The 20,934-nt window shown below is 53.6% G+C and overlaps 1 protein-coding gene across 4 annotated transcripts in view; it reads left to right on the top strand.

Annotated features, from left to right (window-relative positions):
• Positions 1 to 4,510: 4,510 nt before the first annotated feature.
• Positions 4,511 to 20,934, top strand: part of LOC105294417 (collagen alpha-1(I) chain-like) — a 71,717-nt gene continuing 55,293 nt past the window's right edge. For all 4 annotated transcript variants that reach the window (XM_011363620.2, XM_023532606.1, XM_023532607.1 and 1 more), the window contains exon 1: positions 4,511 to 4,980. In XM_011363620.2, coding sequence (XP_011361922.2) covers positions 4,673 to 4,980 — 308 coding nt within the window. In that variant the 5' untranslated portion in view covers positions 4,511 to 4,672. The remainder of the gene's footprint in view (positions 4,981 to 20,934) is intronic.

The raw sequence follows: 20,934 nt of genomic DNA, 5'->3' as shown, positions 1-20,934 counted from the left end.
CAGCATTATACACTAGTAAGTGTCAGAGCCAGGATTTGAGTCCTGGTCCCTCTGCCTCCAGAGAATGTGTCCCCAGCCTCTTGGGGCGGATAGCCTCCAAGGTGGCCCTCAGTAATCCCTGCCTCCTGGTAGTCACACCTTCTTGTAATCCTACCCGCCCCCACACCCCACCCCCGCAAGTGTGGGCGTGACCTAGTGACTCATTTCTGAGGAACAGAACTGGGAAATGGTGATGGATGTCATTTCCAAGTTAGGTTACAAAGAGACAGTGGCTTCCATGTTGTGCACACCCTCTCTCGCTCTTCCCTGGAGCCTTCTGAGGAAGCAAGATGCCGCTTTGTGAGTCGATCTATAGCTCTGTGGCACGGAACCGAGGATGGCCTCTGGCCAACAGCCAGCGAGGAGCCGCAGTTCTCAGAGCAACAACCCACGAGGAACTGAATCTTGCGAGAGCCACATGAGTGAACTTGGCGATCGATCCTCCCCAATTCAAGCCTTGCGTTGACGCCAGCCCCGGCCAACACCATGGCCGCAGCCTAATCAGCCACTCTGGATTCCTGACCCACAGACACTGAGAGATGAATAAATGCTGGTTGTTTTAAGCCACAGTGTTTGGGGGGTGATTTGATACGCAGCAATACGTAACTAACACACTTGCTGTCACTACTAGCAACACACACAAAACATACCTACACAACAACCATGAGAAGGATTAAAAAGACCGACTCAACCACAGCAGGCAGAGCTGGGAAAGCTCTCCTCACATCCGCTGACCCAGCCTTTCATCTTCCTTTTCCTGGTGAGGAGGCCCAGATGCGTGGACAGAAAGGCCCTCTTCCACAGTCGCACACGAGCTAGGGGGGACCTGGCGTTGCCATTGGGGTCTCCAGAACCCCTAGGAACTGTTTCCAGGAGTTCACGAGGATGTTACTCACAAAACTTCATATTGCTAGGAATCCAGAGTCACTACCCTGTCTTTGCTCCAGGTGTTTGGAGAGCGTACAGTAATGTGGGTTGGAAGATCTCAGTAAAACTTCTACAAATACTGAAACCGTGACCAAGAAAAACAAAATACCTGAAAAATATTCCGGTGGGCTCAACTATTCAACCAGATACCAAATATAGCGGGGTCCTGTGATGCGATGTTTCTGGTTTTTGTTCCTTAAGCCAACTATTTCTTGTCATTTTCTCCTATAATCTAAAGGAGGTTCCCCTAGGAACGAGGGAGCATGGTGAATGGGAATTGCGCTGACCCCTTGTGTCCCTGTCCCCAGCCTCCTTTGTGTTTTCTTTGGTGGTACCCTGTTGGCCTGAGGTCAGGGTCATGGGGACATTGTCTGGCCTCAGAGCTTAGAACCAGAGCAGACTCCCCACCCTCTGGCTGGTCGGCCCATTTCCCCGCTGCCCTGAATCCCCTCTGTTCCTTACTGGATGGGGATGGTTCCTGCAGCCTCTCCCCACCCCCAAATCCTCCCTTCCTGCTGTCTTGCAGAGGCTTGGGGAAGGAGAGAGTGAGCCAAATCCCAGGCCCAGCTGTCTCCAACATCAATTCCCAGCATCCCCCAGAGACGCTGGGAAAATCATCTGGGAATAGGACCAGCTACATAATTTGCAGATCCCAGTGCAAAATGAACACGCGAAGCCCCTACTTAAGAAAACAATTAAGAATTTCAAGGAAATGACAGCAGCACTTTAACCCAAGCTCAGAGCCCTTGTGCGCAGGTTGCATGCTCGGTAGCTGGCCTGGTCTTGGGGTCTCCAGTAAAACCCACTCCAAGTTATCCTTCCTGGGGGGCCTGCCAAGCTGTTTGGGGCAGAAAATGAGTTGTCACTTCTTGGATCTTCGGATCTCCTGTTGCAGAACTGAGCAGCAAACATCTCCTGGGCCCAGGGTATCCTCATAATCAGAAACATACCTCAAGGAAGAAATACCTCCCACCCAAGGCAGATGATTTTCTGGAAGGCTGCAGGCTGCCGCTGCTGCCAGAGTTTTGCCTGCTAGCAGAGTTGCGAGCAGAGAGGCCGAGAGCCTGAAGCTGACAGGGGGAGGCCTGGACAGTCTGAGAACCCCCAGAAAGCTGGAGAAGGTGGGCCCAACTGCCTTGTGATGTCCTGGTCCTGAGTTTGGGGGTACAATACACAGCCAGGCCAAACTTGGCTGAGTGAGGAGAGCAGCGGAAATTCACCAGGGCTGTGTGCTTGAGAACCAGCTTGGATCATTGAAATGCAAGTAGAAAGCATGTGCAGAACTTCCGAGAGGTTGCAGAGGGGACCCATGAGGGTCGCAGTGTGCGTGGCAGCCCATGGACTAGGTAGAAACTTCTAGATGTATTGTCTTCATTGTTCTTTCTTCCTCTCCTTTTCCTTCTCTTCTTTCTTCGGTTTTAAAGAGTTGCCAACATTTCATACTTAGATTTCTCATAAAAATTCATATTCCTAGTAGCTCTAAAAAATAAAATAGAACCTCCCATAATGCTAGAGCCGCATTCCTACATGATGACAATCTATACTGCCTCCTCTACGGGGGCTGGTGGCCTCTGGTTTGCCACAGTCCCCACCGCTCCCTGAAATCTCCCTGACACAGAATCCAAGTGACATGCTATGTACTCGTGCCTGTGCTGCTGTTTTCTTGTCATGGAGTTAAAAGGAAAGTGTATGACTCTATCAAAAGTGAAAAAACAGGAGGTCGACCAAGAAATATGACAAAGAGCATGTTGCTTTGTGGAAGCGAAGGGCATTCCTCCGCGTTTAACATGCAAAGGGAATCTGAGTCAAAAGAACACAACCTAGATGCTATTGTGAAGTGAACCACAGCGGTCCCTGCATAGCCCACCTCGGTCATTCATGTCCCCGGCTGGGTCCCCGAAAGCGTGGAAACAGACTCCTGGACCAGATGTCTCCAGAATGCAAGGGCAGTTTCAGCTTCCCACCCACCAGGGTTCAGAGTGATCTTTGATTTATTGTGTTCTGCCTGTTATCCCAGCAAAGGCATGGGACTGGGGGGTGGGGGTAGGGGGGTTCCCAGCGTCTCCTCTCACTTGCTGTGGAGTCGGTTTCCTTCCCCCAGAGTGGAGTGGATGTTTAACTCCATGGATAGTTTTCTTCCCCAGCTGGGAGCACCATCAGCATTTGGCATAGTGGTCAGCCCCCCACTGGGCAGTCAGGGTTCCAGTTAGACAGGGGAAGGGAATCCGAGGCAGCCCAGTGGACCTCCACAGCTGGGCCGGTTTCCCAGTCATTGGGAGGGTGAGGAAGATGGGGGGGTGGGTAGGAGTTGAGAAGACCATAAGGGATGGTGGTCAGGCCACAGAGTTTGCTGACAGGCGGGGCTCCTCACCCACGGACAGGAAAGGGACAAAGTGAAAAGTTTTAGAGACCTGGTGAGGAAAGTAATTCAGTTCCCGCAGCGTCTTGGAAAGCCACATGCCAGTGACCTAGAAATTCCCAGAGTTCTGGCCTGGGCCAGTGGGAGCCAGAGCTTACTGAGCCCGACCTGGGAAGAGTGGGGTGCGTGCCGCCTGGAGGGGGAGGCTGGGGACGGCATGGAGAGTGTGTGACTCCTTACCTGGCTGTGTGGCCTTCGCCTGCTGTGTCTACAGTAGGGGTGGTGGGGGAATCAGACCTGCCTCCTGGGGCTGCAGGGAGGTAATTAGCCCTTCTGAAGAGCATCGTAATCTCCAGATCAAAGGGGGCTCAGAGGAGCAAACTCACTTGACAGCAAGTGAAAACTGCCAGCCCCTGGAGCACCCACTCCAGTGGGTGGGTTCAGGTGTGTAGACCCTCCAAGGTACCTCCTACAGGGGCTTGGCTGGCCTAGTAACTAGCCCTCTACCCACTAGGGAGGTCCAGGCCCTGGCCTCCCCTAGGAATCACCTCACCTGCTGTAGAAGGGAGTTCATAAGGGGTGCTGACGTGTGGGGTGGGAATTGCTGTTGCCCCATGTTATAGATGGGGAAACTGAGGCTTGAGGAAGTGAGACACAGGGCCTTCTCACCAGATCACCACCGCCTCATGGGTATGGGCCGTGTCTGTTCTCCGTGGGTACAGCGAATGTCCTCGGCTATATATTCGCTTAAAGCATGACTGGTCACATACTACGGGTGAGTGGCCCTCCCCGCTTTGCCTGCCCACTCTTTCTGCCCTCTCCCGGCCAGTTACTAGGACTTCAGTTCTTCAGCCAGGCTGTCACACGGGTGTCAGAAGAGTGGAGGGAGATATGCTAACTGGGGTGCCAAGCAGCCACCCTCTTGATGCGCTCACTTGGGGCTTTTCAAAGACCTGAGTCCCGGCCTGTTGGTTCCGACCGCTGTGACACTGGTCATCTTTCTCACCCTCCGTTTCCCCGGGAATAGCCATGTTGGGGATGCACCGAGTGGTCAGGCCCTGGCACACAATGGGGCGAGGCGCTGGGGCGAGCCTGGGCGCCGCGGAGGGGCCGGGGGCGGGGCGGGGGCGGGGCGCGGGCGGGCCCGGGGCGGGGCGCGCGGCGGGGCCTCCGCAGCCCGGAAGGAGCGGGAGGAGGAGCCGCGGAGTGAGAGTCGTCCCCACGTGAGAGGCTCCGCGGCCGAATTCCTCGCGTGCAGCAGTCGCCGACTTCCCGGCGTCCAACCAGATTGAGATCATTGGTCCAGCGTGAGCGTGCCGCCGGCCGGGAGGCGGGAGCGGAGGTCGGATGTTACCCGATGCGGCGGTGGCCCAGGGCGATATGAGACGAGCGCCCGCGGTCGGAGCCCCCCGCACCGCCTCGGGCAGCAGCCCCCGGGCACGCGGCATGCGGGCGGCCGACTCGGGCACCTGGGAGCGCGTCCGCCAGCTGGCGGCGCAGGGCGAGTTGGCGCCTTCCTGCGTTGAGGGGGCCGGGCCGGCGCGCCCCCCGGGACCCGCAGCCTGCGAGCGCTGTGCAGACGCGGCGGGGCCCGTGCAGCCGGCCCCGCGCCGGGGCGCCCTTCGTCCGAGAGGATGGCGACCGCAGCCAGCCGGGTATGTGCGAGCCGGGAGGGGCGGCGGCGCGGCCGCAGGCCTGGGAAGCCGCCGGGGCTGGGCGCGCGGGGGCGCTCCCGCCTGGGGCCCGGGCGCCGCTGGTGGCAAAGTTCTCGCCGTGCGCCGAGCCCAGAGCGCGGGGCGCGGGGCTGGGGGAGACGCGCGGCACGCGGAGTTTGTTCCTCGGCGTGGGGCCGAGGCTTTCCCGCCGAGCACCCCCGAGTGGGCTGCAGAGGGAGGTCAGGGCCACGCTTGCTGGGGCTATAGGGTCCCGCGGCTCCTGGAGACCCAGCTCTGGGCAGGACCCCGCGCCTGCTCTGGGGAGCGTGAGAAAGGGGCCAGCCCCTTGGGACCGCACCTGTAACCCATCTGGTAGCCCCATAAAGTGCCAGGAGAGCACTGCTTTACCGCCGCCCCTTCGAGAGGAAAGTAGTGATTCCCATTTGCTGGGAGCGAAGAGTTTCTCGTACACTTGAACGACGGATGCAGAAAGAGAAATTGCAGCGACAAATGCAGTGGTCTAGTTGCGTATCGTTGGCTGATCTGCCCCAAGCGGAGAGCAGCGTCTCCGTGTTAAAGTATGCCGAGTGGGCGCGCCCATTCCATTCTGTTCGCTTCTCAGTTGGTCCGCCCGTAACACCGCCCCGCCCCTCCCCTCGCGCGCAGGTTAGGTCATGGGGGCGAGGCACTGGAACCCCTGGATACTCTCGACTCTACGATGATAGGAAGAAATTTAGATAGAAGACAAAGGACTTCTGAGAAGGGTCTGTCATTAGCAGTGTGAAGTTTGGATACTCGTCCCAGGAAAAATGGGATTGGGGCGGGGGGAGGACAACATGATTATTTATTAGTTCTTGAACACCTTTTGTGTTCCAGTAATTTACGTGTAGTGTCCTTAAATCTTATCACAACCCTGGGAGTGAGGCTCCATTATCTCCATAAGGTGAGGGCAGAAAAGGCCAAAGGTTAATCACTTGCCCTGAGTCCCACAGCCCTAAATCTTGGTGCTGGAATTTTAAATTTTGTCTCTCAATTGACACCCTAATGCCTCTTCCAGGCAGCAAGCTTACCAGCTGGGAAGCACCAGGCTTATTTACCTAATTTTTTTTTTTTTTTTCCTACGAGAAAAAGAAAAAACAACAGCAAGACCCCTGTTTCCCAGGCTGCCTGTGTTGGTCTCCCCAGGAGATGAAATCCTGGCCAGTCGCATTTCTAGCCACAGGACCTGGGACTGCCAACCAGCTGGCTCTGATTAGCTGAACTGCTGGTGTCCTGGAGCAGCTGAGGTCTTGGGTCACCAAGTGCCTAGCAGAGCGACGCTGAGCTCTGGAATGAGCTTGAGTCCCTGGACCCTTGGCCTTGGGGCCGGGCCAGCTGGAGACAGCCCCACATCTTCCCCAGCTGCATGGAACGGTTAAGAGTCCAAGACAGCGTGGTGTAAAACAGAGCACAGATGCAGCGAATAAGCAAATGAGAGAGCTTGGGCAAGTATGATCTTTTTGAGACTCAGTTTATGGAGATAATAGTGTCAACTAATCTTTGGATCATTCAGAAGCTGGTGTCTGCAAAGCACCTTGCCTAGTTCATAGTTGATGCTTAATGAATTTTAGGTTGCTGCCCCACTTGTGGGATACCTGTTAGCACCCCCATTGACTCAGTTTCCCATTAGGATGTGATGCTGTCTGCTCCATCACCACCTTCCTGAACTGTGTCAAGATGGCTTTTGTCTGTAGAAGACTTGAGTGACCCAAGGCTGACTGTTGTGAGGGTGGAGGTTGTTATTATGTAAACATGTAGAAGATGGCTAGGTGGAGATACATCTATTTACTTTGTGTCTATATAGATTCCATGTATGTGTTGATAATAACAATATCCTAATGACATGGTGTAGCTGAGAACACCTGTCTGAGGTCTGGGGGAGGTTGTTATTCCGGTCTCCCCTTAGGGCAGAGGCAGTGCAGATCTTTCCCAATTTACAGACACCCTAATGCCTCTTCCAGGCAGCAAGCTTACTTGCCTGAAGCAGGATCAAACCAGCAGCTAAACTGGAAAGTTTTGAGTTCTCTCTACTCCATCACCCCTTCACCTTCTGAACTCTGGTTCTTAAAGACCAAATGCAGTTTCTGAGAACTTCCGTGGCGTCCGGGCATTGAGGACAGCCTGTCATGGACATGGGTTCTCAAGCCACTGGCTGTTACAAGGGGATTTCCTCGAGGAGAGAAATGGGAGCTCGCCTGGCTTAGAACCGCGAACCACACTCACTGTTGAAATCAACATTCCAGCCAGGCGGTCAGGGGACTTGCCCCAGGATCCCGGGCACCTTGGTTCCCAGCTGAATGTGATGCTCTAAGTAAGGAGCTAAGTATCCTGTTGGATGACAGAGTGTGGGGAAGGGGAAAGGGACAGAGGATGCTTGTTTGGCAGGTTGGAGTCCCAGACATGTCGATATCGCTCATGGGGGGTGTCCTGAGATCGGCAGGGTGACAGGTCCCTGTGCTGGTGACAGCTCTGGTCTCTGGGGTGGGACCACTTCCAGGGGAGGTTACCATAATTTGTGCACAGACTAGGGACCAGAGCAGGAGATGTAGAAATTAGATGCCTGTTCCATCTTTATCTGGTTCTGCCAAGAAACTTAGTGACTCGGTTTCCCTCCTGGTGCTATGGGAATAACTCCCTCTGAGGGGGATATCATTCCAGGGCCCCAGCAGAGTGAACCAGATGCTCCCCGAGGGTTCTTGGGCTAAGAATGTGAATCGTTCCATCCTTGGTTGTCCATCCATTCAGTTCTATTTCTTGAGCATCTCCCCCTGCCAGGCAGTGTTATAGCTGCCAGGGATACAGCAGCGAACGAGACAACCACAGCCCTTGTTTCCATGGAGCTCATATTCTGTGAGAGGAGATTTCTAGTGGGCAGGTACACACAGGATATGTCAGGGGATGGTAAGTGCCATGCAGAAAAATAAGGCCAGGTGAAGAGTTCGTGTGACGGAAGCGGGTGCTATGCAGTATTTAGGTAGGTGGCCAGAGAGAGCGTGAGCTGGAGAATGAAGCAAGGTGCCTGGGCTCTGAGTCCCTAAGGTGTTGGTGAACAGCTAAAGGAACCAAGTCACTGGGCACTTTATCTGTCTACATCTGAAGCCCGCCCGGACTTCCAGGCCCAGTTCAGATGCCACTGCCTCATTGGGCTCTTCTCGTAACCCCCAGCTTAACACGCAGCTTTGACCCTCTAACTTTTTTATTAGTCCTTCAGAGTTCTTATCTCCTCTTCCCCTCCCCCCACTTAAAGGGCAAGGTGGAGGGGGCCAGGCCCCTGTTTTTCCGTGTGTTAGCTCCCAGTGCTGGCCCTCCCGAGGGCCAGACATGGAGCTAACCAAAGCCAAGCTTTGTTTTATCTGTCCACCAGCAACCCCAGGGGAAGGTGCGATTGCTAATCCCAGCCCTAAGGAACTAGCGCTCAGAGAAATTTAATAACTTGCCCAAGATCACGTGGATCGCAGGTGTCACAGACAGGAAGGACTTGCAGACCTCACCGCAGTGTGGAAAGCCCTCGCACTGGTCTGAAGACCTACCTTAAGTTTCTGGTCTGTTTTTCCTTTAAATTTTTATCTTTAAAAATAAGGTTTGTCCTCTCCTTGACATTCCTTGTTTTAAGCAACTCAAGCATTTGCTTATCTTTGTGCCTGTAGCAGTTTCGGCTGTGAGTTCAGCTTTGCCTTATCCCTTCTGAAAAGGATTTCTGCTGGGTTAGAGGTGAGATTAGATCTCCACTTGGAATTGGGATGCTCTTAGAAATCCCACCCCTAGGACCTCGGAGTTTACTGTGAGCTTCCTTAGGTGGGAAATGATGACCGGGGGCTTGGCTGCCCTGGACAATCCGGGGTAAAAGTCACTGCTCTTGAAAAAAATTCAGATTAGTTTCCCGCAGGAGGTCTTCTGTGGCCCAGCACCCTCTACCCTGTGTGAGATGCGCTGAGCCTTCCTTCTGCCAGGGCGGGCGGCACACCGTAGTGGGCACAGAGCACCAGCTTTGCACTCAGACACCCTGGTTAGAATTCACCGGGTCTGCTGCTCACTAGCTGTGTGTTCCCAAGCAAGGTGTTTAACATCCCTGGCCTCAGTTAGCCTGTCTATAAAATAGGATTATATTATCCACCTCGGAGCTGTTGAACAGGAACCTGTAGCATTCTTCAGCCCCATGGAGCCTGGTGCTGCCTCTGCCACGTCGGGGCGGGGCGGGGTGTGGGGGGAGGAATTCCCATTTCTTCCCATTTATCCCGAGTATACTTGACTCGAATGTGTGTGTGTGTGTAAAATTTTTTAATTTTTGAAGTTTGAAATATTGGGATTTGATGAGACAGGTGATTGTGTAGGACTGCTAGCTATTTATTTGGTATTCTGAGTCATCAGGAAATTTCCATAAACGTCAGTATGCACTCTTTATGTTCTTAGTAATATTCCAGTTGAGTTAACTGGATGATTTGCTAGGACCCTCCAGCCATTCTGGAAAAGGAGGAATTTAGTTCCCTTTTAATCATCTCAAGAACCACTGAGGGCATGGCCGAAGGAGAATAGCAGACGTGATCCTGAGATTAGCCTCTCTCAGCCATAACATGGCCAGTTGACAAAAGTGGAAAATCAGGTATATTGGCGTGTACACAGATTTTTAGCAGATAAACACACCCGACATATCATTAAATCTGGCAAAAGCAATCGCCGTGGGGATCCCGTGTTTGTGGTGAGTCACTAGGGTTATAAACACTCCAGAGAGGGTGGTGAGCCATGGTTACAAGGTCCATGCCAGTATGTGTAGTTATTTATTTTTTTTTATGAACTTACTCCCCATAAATGCATTTCGTATTGAGTGTGTCAGATGAGTGCCTGTCAGGGAGGAGAAAAGTCAGGTTGGCCTCCTGCGTACAAGGGCCACCCGCTCTGTGCTCCTTGTGGCAGCCGCCGTGAAGGTGGGGACTTCAGCTTTTCTCTTGTCTGCTGCTTGGATGCCTTCAAGAGAGGCCAGTTAGAAGACGCTGCTTGTGGCAATTCCTCAGAGCCCTCGCCAAATGGCGTTAGCCCAACAGGTGCCCCAGCAGCCCCAAATTTGGAAGAAATCAAGGGCCAGACGGGTATGACAGGTAGGTGAGTCCGCTTGGAGCCCTGGCCTGGGACTGGGTGACGCTAGGCCTGGGCTGAGGAGATGGGGAGCCGAGTCCCCCTCGGTTCTCGTGCCAGGCTTTGTGGACTGTTTCGGGGACCGCCCACCACCTGGCGGCTGGTCTGCAGGTGCCAACGGCCTCGGCTTTTGTTGCTGCCCGGATTTGCAGGCTGGCCCAGGCTCCCAAATAGTTTGGGCTGTAACCGTATCACAGGCATCGAGTGTGTTCAGTGCCTTTAATTGCACAGAAGCTTCAGAAAGCTGTCCCTGGGGGCTTGGGGAAGAGTGGAAACGTCAGCTGCTGGCTCCTGGGTGCTTTATCCCCTCACCTCCCGGCCCAGCCCTCGCCAGTGCTCTGCTAACGTCGAAGTCCTCCGTGCCCAGGCAGGGAAGGATATTTCCATTTGGTGAGGTCCTAACAGTGATGAAGAATCGTCGACGGAGGGCCAGCAGGGGCCGAGTGCTTCGTCACTTGCGATCCTGTCGATCTGACCTGACCCCTGTGAGATACCCAGCATTTCCCCCATCTCGCAGGCGACATGGGGCAGGCTTACGAGGTTACACAGGTTGCAGGAGGCAGTCCTTCCAGGCTGCCCTGCTGCCTGCCCCAGGACCATGGCTTCTCACTGCAGTGCCTGTCATCGGCTAATGATTCCCCAAGGGCCACCTGGACACCAGGCCGAGGCCGTGACGCTGGGAGTCATGGGACACTCCCCCTGGCATCTCTGGCACGCTGGCTTCCAGTCCCAGCCCTCTCCCCCAGCGTCAGAGAGGCCGGCTGGCCTCTGACGGGAGGTCCGACCCTGGCCATTTGGGAACCTAAAAGGCAGAGTCCGGAGAGGGAAACCTTAGCCCGGATGGGGTCAGCTCACGCCCGCTACGCGGGGAGGAAGCTGAGGCCCAGGACGAGGAAGGAACCAAACAAACTGCTGTGCTGCGCGGTGGTTTCCAGGGTCAGTGTGAAAACTGAAGCACACGGGCGTCTCGGCCAAGCAGCAAGTTTTCTCTCTTCACCGTCTTCTCTCACTCCCTCTGACCCACTGGAGGGGGCCTCACACTTTGGGGATCACAGTGGTCTGGGGTGCTTGCCAGTATGCAGATTCTCAAGCTTCACCTCTCAATTCTGATTCCGTAGGTCTAGCAGGGGGGCGTGGGAATCTGTATTTCTATCAGGTGCCCTGGGGGAGTTTTGATACAGAGGTTCCACGGACCAGACTTTGAGAATGTCAGCCGTTTGCCTTTCTGAGATTAGGTTGATTTTAGAGTAAGAAACGAGGGAGGCCATGCGCTGTGGTTCACCCCCTGCGTCCTGACATCATCCTCAGCAGCATCCTTTTCCCTCCCCGAGGTGTGCCGAAGTAGACAGTAGGTGTACGGACATCCTAGTTAAATCCCACTGTGGCCTGCTCTAATCCAGTCTCTGCCCCCACCCCTTTCCTAGGCAAGCAAGCGCTCAGAATCTGTTAGGAAGAGGCACGTGCATCTCTGTCTTGTGCGCTCACAAGATGTGCAGTGGTGAGGAAGAGCCCTGAGTGTGGCTTTGTTTTTGCTCAGATGCCCACTCTGCGCCCCAGGCCACCACCAGCATTCCCTCGCCTTTCATTCAACCAACATTCCTTCTTCCTCAAAGGAGCCTGGGCTGGATGCTGAGGGGGCAGAGGAGACCACACCCTGACCCAGGATGCATCCAAATTCTTTAGACTTGGCACCAGCACCCCCGCCGGTAGCATCAGCCTCACTGGGAACTTGTTAGCGATGCACATTCTCAGCCCGCCCCAGACCTGCAGAATCAGAAACTGGGGGCGGGCCCTTTAGTCTGTGTCTTAACGAGCTTCTTCCCCAAGGTGATACAGTAGAGCTACAGCTTGAAACCAGTCACTGAGAAAGACTGTTCTAGGAAGCAACCTCTAGTTAGTTTTTTTCCCCAAATCTTTTACGTCTTCTCCCTCCCTCCTCCCCTCTTCCTGTATCTTGGTCTGTTCTCTTACCAGCTGCTAAGACCCTTTCATGCCCAGGGACTGCTGGGTGTGTTGTGAGCTGATCATGTGCCTTTCACAAGAGTCTTTGGGGATCCTGGCCTGACCCCAGGGGTGGCCATAATAGGGATGTTATAGAAGAAGCGAACAGAGCAGTGGCCAGCAGCACCCCTGCCCCCACCCTCTCATCCAGCATCCCAGGTGGTGGCCGTCTGCTCACCCCGTGCCAAAATCTCAGAAGAGCAGAGGACCAGATGGCTCCATTTCCCCGGGGTCCCCAAGCCCTCTCTTGGGGACTGGGCCTCTGCTGCCTGCCCTGGCGTCCATCAGCCCGGAAGAAGTGAGCACAGCCCACAGCTGTGCTCAACAGACAGCACTTGTCTACCCCCTATCTTCCCGGTGTGTACAGAAGGCAGGGGAGGTGGAGGTCAGAGCACCAGACCTGGCCGTGCTGCTTAATCCCTTTCCTTGGGCAGGTCACTCACCTCCGAACCTCAGTTTCCCTGTTTGCATGAATCGAGGTCCATGGTGCCAGCCCCACCTAGCTCACAGATTTGTGGATGCTTTATGTGAGCCCATGGGTTGGAAAGTGCTTTGCACACATCTTACGGATGTAGTTGGTACCATCGGTGATCTTGTTCCCTCTGGGATGCTGCTGAGGGCAGACCTGTGCCTCGGGTGTCCAACTCGTCTTGGTTTGTCCACAGCTTTCCTGGTTTTAGCACTGAAAGTCTGACATCCTGCGAAACCCCTCAGTCCTGGGCAAACCAGGACAGTTGGTCACCCTGTCAGTATCCCCTAGTGCATTCCACTGTGTCAGCCATACTCAGCTGTTCTGGCCTTATGAAAGGCACTCCACTCCCAACCTCCCAGCAGCTAAGGTGTCACCTACCTGGCCCTGGACCCCTTCTAACTTCACTGACCAGCGACTGGCCCTGCTCTGACTCCTAGCTCATCCATATCTCTTGGGCTTCAATGGTCAACCTGACCCACCACTCAGAGTCCTGCTGGGCACGTCTTTTTTAAATCCCATCTGCCCATTTGTTCGCTTAATGACTCGCTGGGTGCCAGCGCTGACCAGCTGAGCCACACCAGCCCTGCCTTCCTGGCGCTTACCTTCTGGAGGGCTTTCCCTCTCCTGATCCCTTAACTTGGATCAGGAAGATGTCCTCCATCAACCGCTGCCCAGATCCGACAAAGCTCCTGGTTCATCCGCCTGGCAGGTGTTGAGTGCCTGCTGTGGTCTGGGTTAGGTACTGGGAACCATGAATGATCAATGACCCTTCTTCTGACTCCTCTTGAGAGGCTCGGGGTCTCCTCACTGTCCTGTGTCCCAGCCAGCTCATTCCCACCCCTCGCCTTCTCCTCCTTACCAGTATTATCTGTCTAGCTTGTGCGAAGTCCAAGTTCTGCCCTGACCTGGGCCCCAACCGTTCTGCAAAACCCTTGTTCATTATCTCTCCTTGGTGCTTAGTCCCTGTGAGGCCACTGTGTTATCTGGAGCACAGCACAGCTGAGACCACGTCTTGCGTGGACATTTCTCGAGTTCCCCTGGGCATTCCTCCCGACTGGTAACCTCTTCCGGGGCAGGGCCCAGAGGGTGTGTACACGTCCCTCCCGCTCAGGACTTCAGGAGAAATCCTGTCTGGATAATCTGTTGGCTTCACCAGGCAGGCAGGGCAGCACCCAGAGACACTTGCAGCCCCACCAGTGATTATTGCGGTCCTGAGGGGTCAGTAAATAGACGCTCGTTCCCTGCTGGGATTTGGAATCTGCCCAAAGATAGAGGCAGGGGTAGGACAGGTGCAGAGTGTGACTTCGGAGCTGCCCTGGGTACTCTCTCGTCCTCCATTCTCAGGCCATACAGCCACAGGCCTGAGTGAAAACATGCCGAAAATGCAAAAACGCACACACCTCGCCAGCAGGTTTAAAGGAGGAGCTTACGAGAGGGAGCCACCTGAGCCTGACAGCTTCTCCCAGCCCACCAGACACCCGGTTACTGAGGAGCAGAGAGGGGCACAGAGGTTGACGTTGATGGCGAAACCTTCTCGAGGAAGCATGACATCTGGGGGTGGGGGAGGAAATGAGGCGCTCCTCCAAGCAGGATGCTCTAAGTTCTAGAAGTTTAGGGCTGGTGAGGGAGAAGAAAGCTGCCTAGCCAGGACTGCGTCCACCCTGCTTTGGCCCGTAGCGGTCCCGCTTAGGCTGGCGGCTGATGCACTGCGGTCGGCTACCTCACTGAGCAGGTCCCGTCGCCTCTGGCCGCCAGGTCTGACGATGTAAGATAGCGAAGTCATTGGATTTTCACACCTGCCCTTGTCCTTCGCGTCACCTGGTCACTGCATCTCGGTAAGACAAGTGGACGGTTTGCGATTCGGTCTCCGGCATCGTCGAGCGTGGTAGGGCGCCTCAAATCCTTTGTTCATTTACTCTGCATCACTGTCATACGCTTACCTGGACCAGAATCCTTCCGAAGTGTCAGAGGTACTGTCAAAACACAGCCCTCCCTCCCCTCATAGTGCTTAAAGTCAAGGATATTTTCAGAGAGTGAGACCCCAGAAGCTCTTTTTGTGTTTCCCTTGTCATTGAGAATTTCCCAGAATGCCCTTCTGCTGCTCCACCCCGGCTAGCAGGGCGGATGGAGCCGGGACGACTTCCTCTGTGGTGCTGGCTTCTCCAGTTTCCGGGGCCGAGCTCAGAACCCTAGCACCTTAGCACCGGCGGTTGTGCTTGACCACGCACACTTCCCCGCACCTTGGGTTAAAGGAGCATTTTCGTGGTTGCTGCTTTGTCCTCAGGCCAGTGCCAAAACTCCAGTTAGCTGGGCACTGCAGCAAATTAAAATTCTAATTAGCTGGGCACTGTAGCTAATTAGAATTCTAGTTACCTGGACACTGTCGCTAGCTGGGACTGGGTTTGAGAGGCTTTGATAGTGCGTTTGAGCAGCCACAGGAGTGTTTGAAATGACCAGCTGCTACTCCTCCCTCTCTTTATGCTGGGCTCTTGGGGTAACACCAGGAACTTCACCGGTGTGACCACCTCTCCAAGGTGACTGGGCCTCCGTCTGCAGCCAGCCCCGATGACCCCTGGGGCAGAGCCCTGCCCTCTCGCTGTCCCCAAGCCAGCTCGCCTTCCTGCTTCCTGGGCTGACTTGTGGGTCCCGTCCACTGGCAATGAGCTTGCTTTCTGGGGTGCTGATCCGCCTCCTATTCGCTGGGTCCGTTTCAGAGACTTGCTGTTTGCCAGGTGGACGAACCAGCGTTCCAAGTAGCTGTGCATATAAAGGGACTCTTGCTTCTCTTCTGTCCCCCACACCTCCTTAAATAGTCCCTCTAAGGTCCGATGTCACTCGTGTGCACTCAGGTGAAAATCATGCCGGGGAACCGGATCTAAGGACCCCCGCTTTGCAGGGTTGCCTTCATTAACAGCCCAAATATATGCGGTGCCTTAATTACCCTGCTTTAGAGATGAAGTAATCTAGGCACAGGTCAGTTAAGGAATTTGCTCCAGACCATAAAGGCCACAAAGCCAGGAAGTGAAAGAGGCAAGATTCAACCAAAGTGTCCAGCTAGGGCCCAGCTGGAGCCCACAGTTGCCACTCTCCTGTCCCCTCCACAGTCAGCTCTGCAGCGCCACTTGTGGCTTGGCAGAGTCTAAAATGAAGGATAAATAACAAAGGGACCATGTCCCAAAGGCATCAGGCACATCCCTTTGTACAGGTCCCAGCCCTGGTGGGGAGCTCCTCTCGGCTGCTTCCTGGGCTGGGCCCTCGTACAGTGGGAGGGTCTTAGGGTAGCTCTGCCAGCTCCAGCCAGAGGCTCGGGTGTGGGTGAGTTCTGCACAGGTGTCCCTGACAGCAGGTTCTCTCCCAGGGCTGTAGGTTTTCTCCTGGTCTTGGCCTTAACATATTAAAGATAACAGAGGTCATAGAAGCGTTCAGCGCTCACCGTGAGGTAGGAAGGTATGGTCACCATCCCTCGGGGTGGCATCTGAGGTTCAGAGAGGTCTGTGTTTAGTGCTCAATGACTGTTTATTAATGGAAAAACTAAACTTTGTATTGTTTGCACTTACCACTTTCCTACCTCCGACCCAGACAGTCATATAGTTACAGGACTATTTGAATTGCAGATGTTAGAAGCACACTGGAACCGACTCATGAAAAGAGAAATGAATAGCTCCCTGTAACTGAAATAATCAGAGGTAGGGCCAGCTTCAGGCAGAGCTGCATCCAGGGGCTAAAATAATGTCCTCCCTCAACTCCCCTTTCATCTGCTTGTGCTTTATCCTTTCTGGTGGCAAATGACTCCTAATAAGTATAAGCAACATTTACCTTTCTAGGATTCCAGTGTAGAGAGTCCTTTATTCTCAGCATTTACAGCAGAAATCCCAGAACTGACTCTCATTGGCTTAACTTTAATCATGTGACAGCTCTGAGCCAGTCATTTGATCCAATAGCATGGGTTGCATTCATTGGCCAGGTCCAGGTCATGTGCCCTTCCCTGGAAAAGGTTGGGGTTGTGAGCCCCCACAGGCTGAAAGTAGGCTATTTCCCAAAGGAACCAAAGCTAGGACATAGACGCAGGAGCTGTTCCCGACAGAATGTGATGCTGGACTCTTTCAGCAAGTGTGAGTTAGTGCCCCTGGCTAGGTGCTATAGGGTTCAAAGGCAAACCTCAGATGTCAACCCTGTCAGGTAATGATATTTTGTAGATTTTTTTGAGCACCTACTGTGTATGGGCCAGGTCCTGTTCCAGATCCCTGTGGAGGAGCTCAGTTTTCTATTAATTGTTCATTCTTGCTCGCCTTTCCCTTCCTTCTCTTTATTCAAGGACCAGCTAAACAGTTGCCACCTCCCAGGTCCTTCACAGTCTCCTGGTCATAAGTAATTAGGAGCCTTCCTTTCTCTCTTTCCCATCTCTCTGTTTATGGTTCTTTTTTCACACCTGTTCCAGGTGTCTTGTAGGAAGACCCCTGGATCTGCTTATTGGCTTCCTGAGTATGGGGCTCAGGCGGGGTTGATTTGAGCACCCCCACCCCAGTGTGCCTGCTCCCATGTGGGCCAGCCTAAAAGCATCCTGTGGTGTACCCATCGCCAGCCTCTTGCTGCATCCCTGATAATTGCTAGGCGCCCCGAGGTCAGCGGCAGCAGCTGGTGCTTTGGTCACTCCAGACGGCATCTGGCTTCTCTCAACCTTCCCATCAGGAGTCAGATTTTCCGGCTGCATCTGGAGCTTGGCCATCACCCTGGAAATCACTGGTTGATTCCCTGGAGATGCCCTGGACCCACACCCAGCAGATGCTGCCTTCTCCCAGTAGGGCAGGGAATGTGCAGCCCCAAAACGTAAGAATTTAGCAACGAGGCACAGTCGGCTTGCCTGTGTACCTGGGGTTGCTTCAGGCATAGGTCTGCCTCCCCATTTCACTTGGTATCAGGCTCATGAGCAGCTACACTGAGACAAGTACCCGAACCCAGGACTCTGATTGTGGGGACATGGGAGACTGTGTAGCAGGTATTCAGGGCCATAGAGCTAGGCGTGCAGATTGTTCTAAGCTACTTAGTCCTTTTGAGCTGCAGTTTCTTCATCTGTAAGTTGGGATGCTGTCCCTATGTAGTAGGGGTTTTGTGGAGATTAAATGAGATGATCTATGCACAGTGCTTAGCATGGTGCTCAGTAGACATCACTTGTATGAGTTTTACATGAACAGGGTGCTGGAGTGGTAAGAGGCTCACCAGAGAGATGCCCAAGTTGGAAAAATCCAGGTTAATGAGCAGTAGCAGATAAAGTCCTTGGGGCCAGGTCTTATTGGGGAGAAGTTTTGAGGGGGTAGCATCTGCTAGGGCTCTGCCATCGTATCAGACAGGTGTCTGGCAGCAGTATGTCAGACATATGAGGCAAGGGAAGCCCACACCAGGGCTGTCGGCCATGCTGCTTAATCTCCCTAAGCCTCAGATTCCTCATCCTGTAAAACGGAAATGACTGAACCCACCCAGCAGGGAGTGGTATACAGTAGGTGCTTAATTAGTGGAACTGCTGCTTTGTCAATAAGGCATCGTAAACAGATTGCATATAATAAAATGATGTGTATTAAGCACTAGGTCCGCATCGACATTGGCAGTACAGGAAGTGCCTACCTGTGAGGTGAGCAGGGTGTGCTTGAGGGTATGTGTCCACCAGGCAGTTTTCTGCCTCTTGGGGTGTTGAGTCTTGGCCTTGACTGAGCTTTGTTCTTTGTGGCTAATGGTTAGGATCCAGAGAGTGTGCTGAGTACCATGTGGTAGACACAGGCTATGCATGAACCCTGGAGTCAGAGGGAGCGTGTGCCCTTGGGGAAGTCTTAGGGCTTGATCGCCTTCACAGCCTCAGAATGCCTGGTTCTGTGGCATGGGCTGACCCTTTGTTTAGCCTGGCCGTCCCCCAGGGAGGGTCCTGCCTCCCGTTGCAGCGTTCCTAGCCAGGAAGGCTCCAGTCGAAGGAGGGCTGGTTTTAAGGACACAGCAGTCAACCTCAAAAAGTCCAAGGCCAGCCACATGGGGTGTGGACACAGATGCTGGGAGCCTGGGCACCTTCATCCTGTTTCTGTGCAAGGATTCTCCCTAGCTGCCTCCTCTGCCAGTAGCACCCTGGCCTTGCATATAACTTTTCAATCTCCTAAATGCTTGTGAGAGAGACTCTGATTGGTCATTGCCTAACCAATGGTTTGGTAGACCTGGATCAGGTGACCATCCTGGTCCAATCAGCTGCATCTGTAAGGGTGGTTAGGGTACCTGGAGTATGGATGGAGCTGCCGCTTTCCAAGGACTGTGGGAAAGTAGTAAACTTAGTGAATTTGGGACAAATTGACTCATACTGTCCAGCACAGATGTTCCTCCCGAGCATGAATATCTTCAGGAATTGGAACTCACTTCCTCCCTGGTAATCCCTACACATTTTGATTGTTTTAAGTATTCACTCACGTTTATATTGAGCCAAAAATCGATCTCACTGTAGTGTCCACCTGTTGGCCTGTGTCGTACCATTTGAGGATCTCACACACTAAATCTGCTTCCTGGACTTAACAACTCCTCTGCGATGAGAAGTCAGCTACAGTGGTGCACACAAACCCAGCTTTGTCTCTCCAGGTGTCTTTCCTCAAAGAGGATTCATCAGGAGCCTGCTCCTGGGGAGCAGGCAGGGAGAGAAGGAACTGGAAACTCCTGGGCCAGGCTAGGGCTGTGGAATTAGGATCCCATTCCCCTTTTCTGCAGCCCGCCCTGCACCACCCACCCCTGTGCTGACAGCTCTTAGGCCAAAAGGAACCCAAAGACGTTCAGTGACAAGCTCAGATACTTCTTTCGAGTCCATAAGCAGCATCCATGGCCAAATAAACAGCACTTGCCTCTTGGCAAGAGGGTCCTGAAAACATTTGCATGCAACCAAGAGATTTCAGAAAGAGGAGGTGGGGGAAAAACAATGCATTACATGCCGACCAGTCGGAAAAGGACATTGAATTTCTCTGGCTGGAAATGTTTAACTTGAGTCAGCCGCCTACCTTCCAGGGCTGGCCATCCTTGGTTAGGGGTCTAGATTCCACCCCCCACCCACTTCCCCCGAATTAGCTTTTTGCAGGTGTGCATGCAGAGAAAATGATAATTTAGGAAACTTATTGTTCTCTTCAGAGATCAGGAGCAGGAATGATTTCCTGGGCAGCAGGCTTACCCTGGCCTAATCTTCATGATTACTGGAGGAGCTTTGAAAACCCTTTGGCCCTGCCTGTGGTCTTCGCTGAAGTCCGTTATGTCTGCTCACCTGCTATTCCCTTGTCCTCTGGCCTCGTGGGTTTGACCTGCGTTGTCCAGCTCCTCGTAGCTGAAGAATAACCCGAACTTGCATTATTTTTTTGTTCTTCTCATTTTTTGATTCCTGGAATGTCTACAGCTATGTGCCATCTACCGCTGGAGATGCAGTGACCTCACTGGCCTGGCTGGTGGTGAGCCAGCAGTTCCAGAGGGACATGGCAGCAAGCCCACAGGACACAGGGCCTTTTCTTGTTGCAAAGCGAACACCTGCTCCTGGTTAGGACACATCTTTAGTTGGCTCATTTTCTGCTGCTTTGCCCAACCACGGAAGCTGTTTTTAAGCATCTACCAACTGTGTGTGGGGGTGTGTTTTGTTTCAAATCACCCGCCCGCCGGTCCTCTATGCCCCTGTAACATGTACCTGTTTTCATAGCTATTCTCCTTCTCCCTCAAGCAGCTGCGAGTGATCCGTAGTATTTCGGATGTGTCAGAAAAGAGGGCTGAGCCTAAGGCCCGATGTTCCAGGTTTGAAGTTTGTGGAGTGGGGAGAAGAGAAAGGAAAGATCTAGAAGTTCAGCTCTGGAGAGTAGGGCAAGAGGAGGCCAATTGAGGAAAATAAAATATATAGACCAACAGAAAGCCTTTGGCCTGCTCTGAACCATTCCTGTTCCTTAATTCAAGCTGGACAAGTCGATGCCGTAGCAGCTCAACTCAGAACCTGCTATTCTTCTGTTGGTGTCATTTTCTCCTGGTTGTGTGTGGGGTGGGGGTGGGGGTGAGGGTGGGGGGATGATAGAAGAGAGAGGCTTCAGGGAAAAGCGTGTTTGGTCTCGAAAGCACCTGTGGCCAGGAGAGTGCAGTCCCAGAGGGGGCTGTGGCCTGATCTAAGACACCCTTTGCCCTGAGTTTGTGTCCTGGGCTGAATTCAGCTCAACGGGCACCGCTTGGTCTCAGCTTCTGGGTCAGGGCTCTGCTCAGTGCTGGGGCATATGATACGTGACTCTTGCAAGGAGGTGATCAGAAAGACCCGGAAGGACGCTGTTCTGTAC

The sequence above is a fragment of the Pteropus vampyrus genome, unplaced genomic scaffold (assembly GCF_000151845.1).
Source record: "Pteropus vampyrus isolate Shadow unplaced genomic scaffold, Pvam_2.0 Scaffold86, whole genome shotgun sequence".
Taxonomy (NCBI): domain Eukaryota; kingdom Metazoa; phylum Chordata; class Mammalia; order Chiroptera; family Pteropodidae; genus Pteropus; species Pteropus vampyrus.
This window is presented reverse-complemented; position numbering and strand designations above follow the sequence as displayed.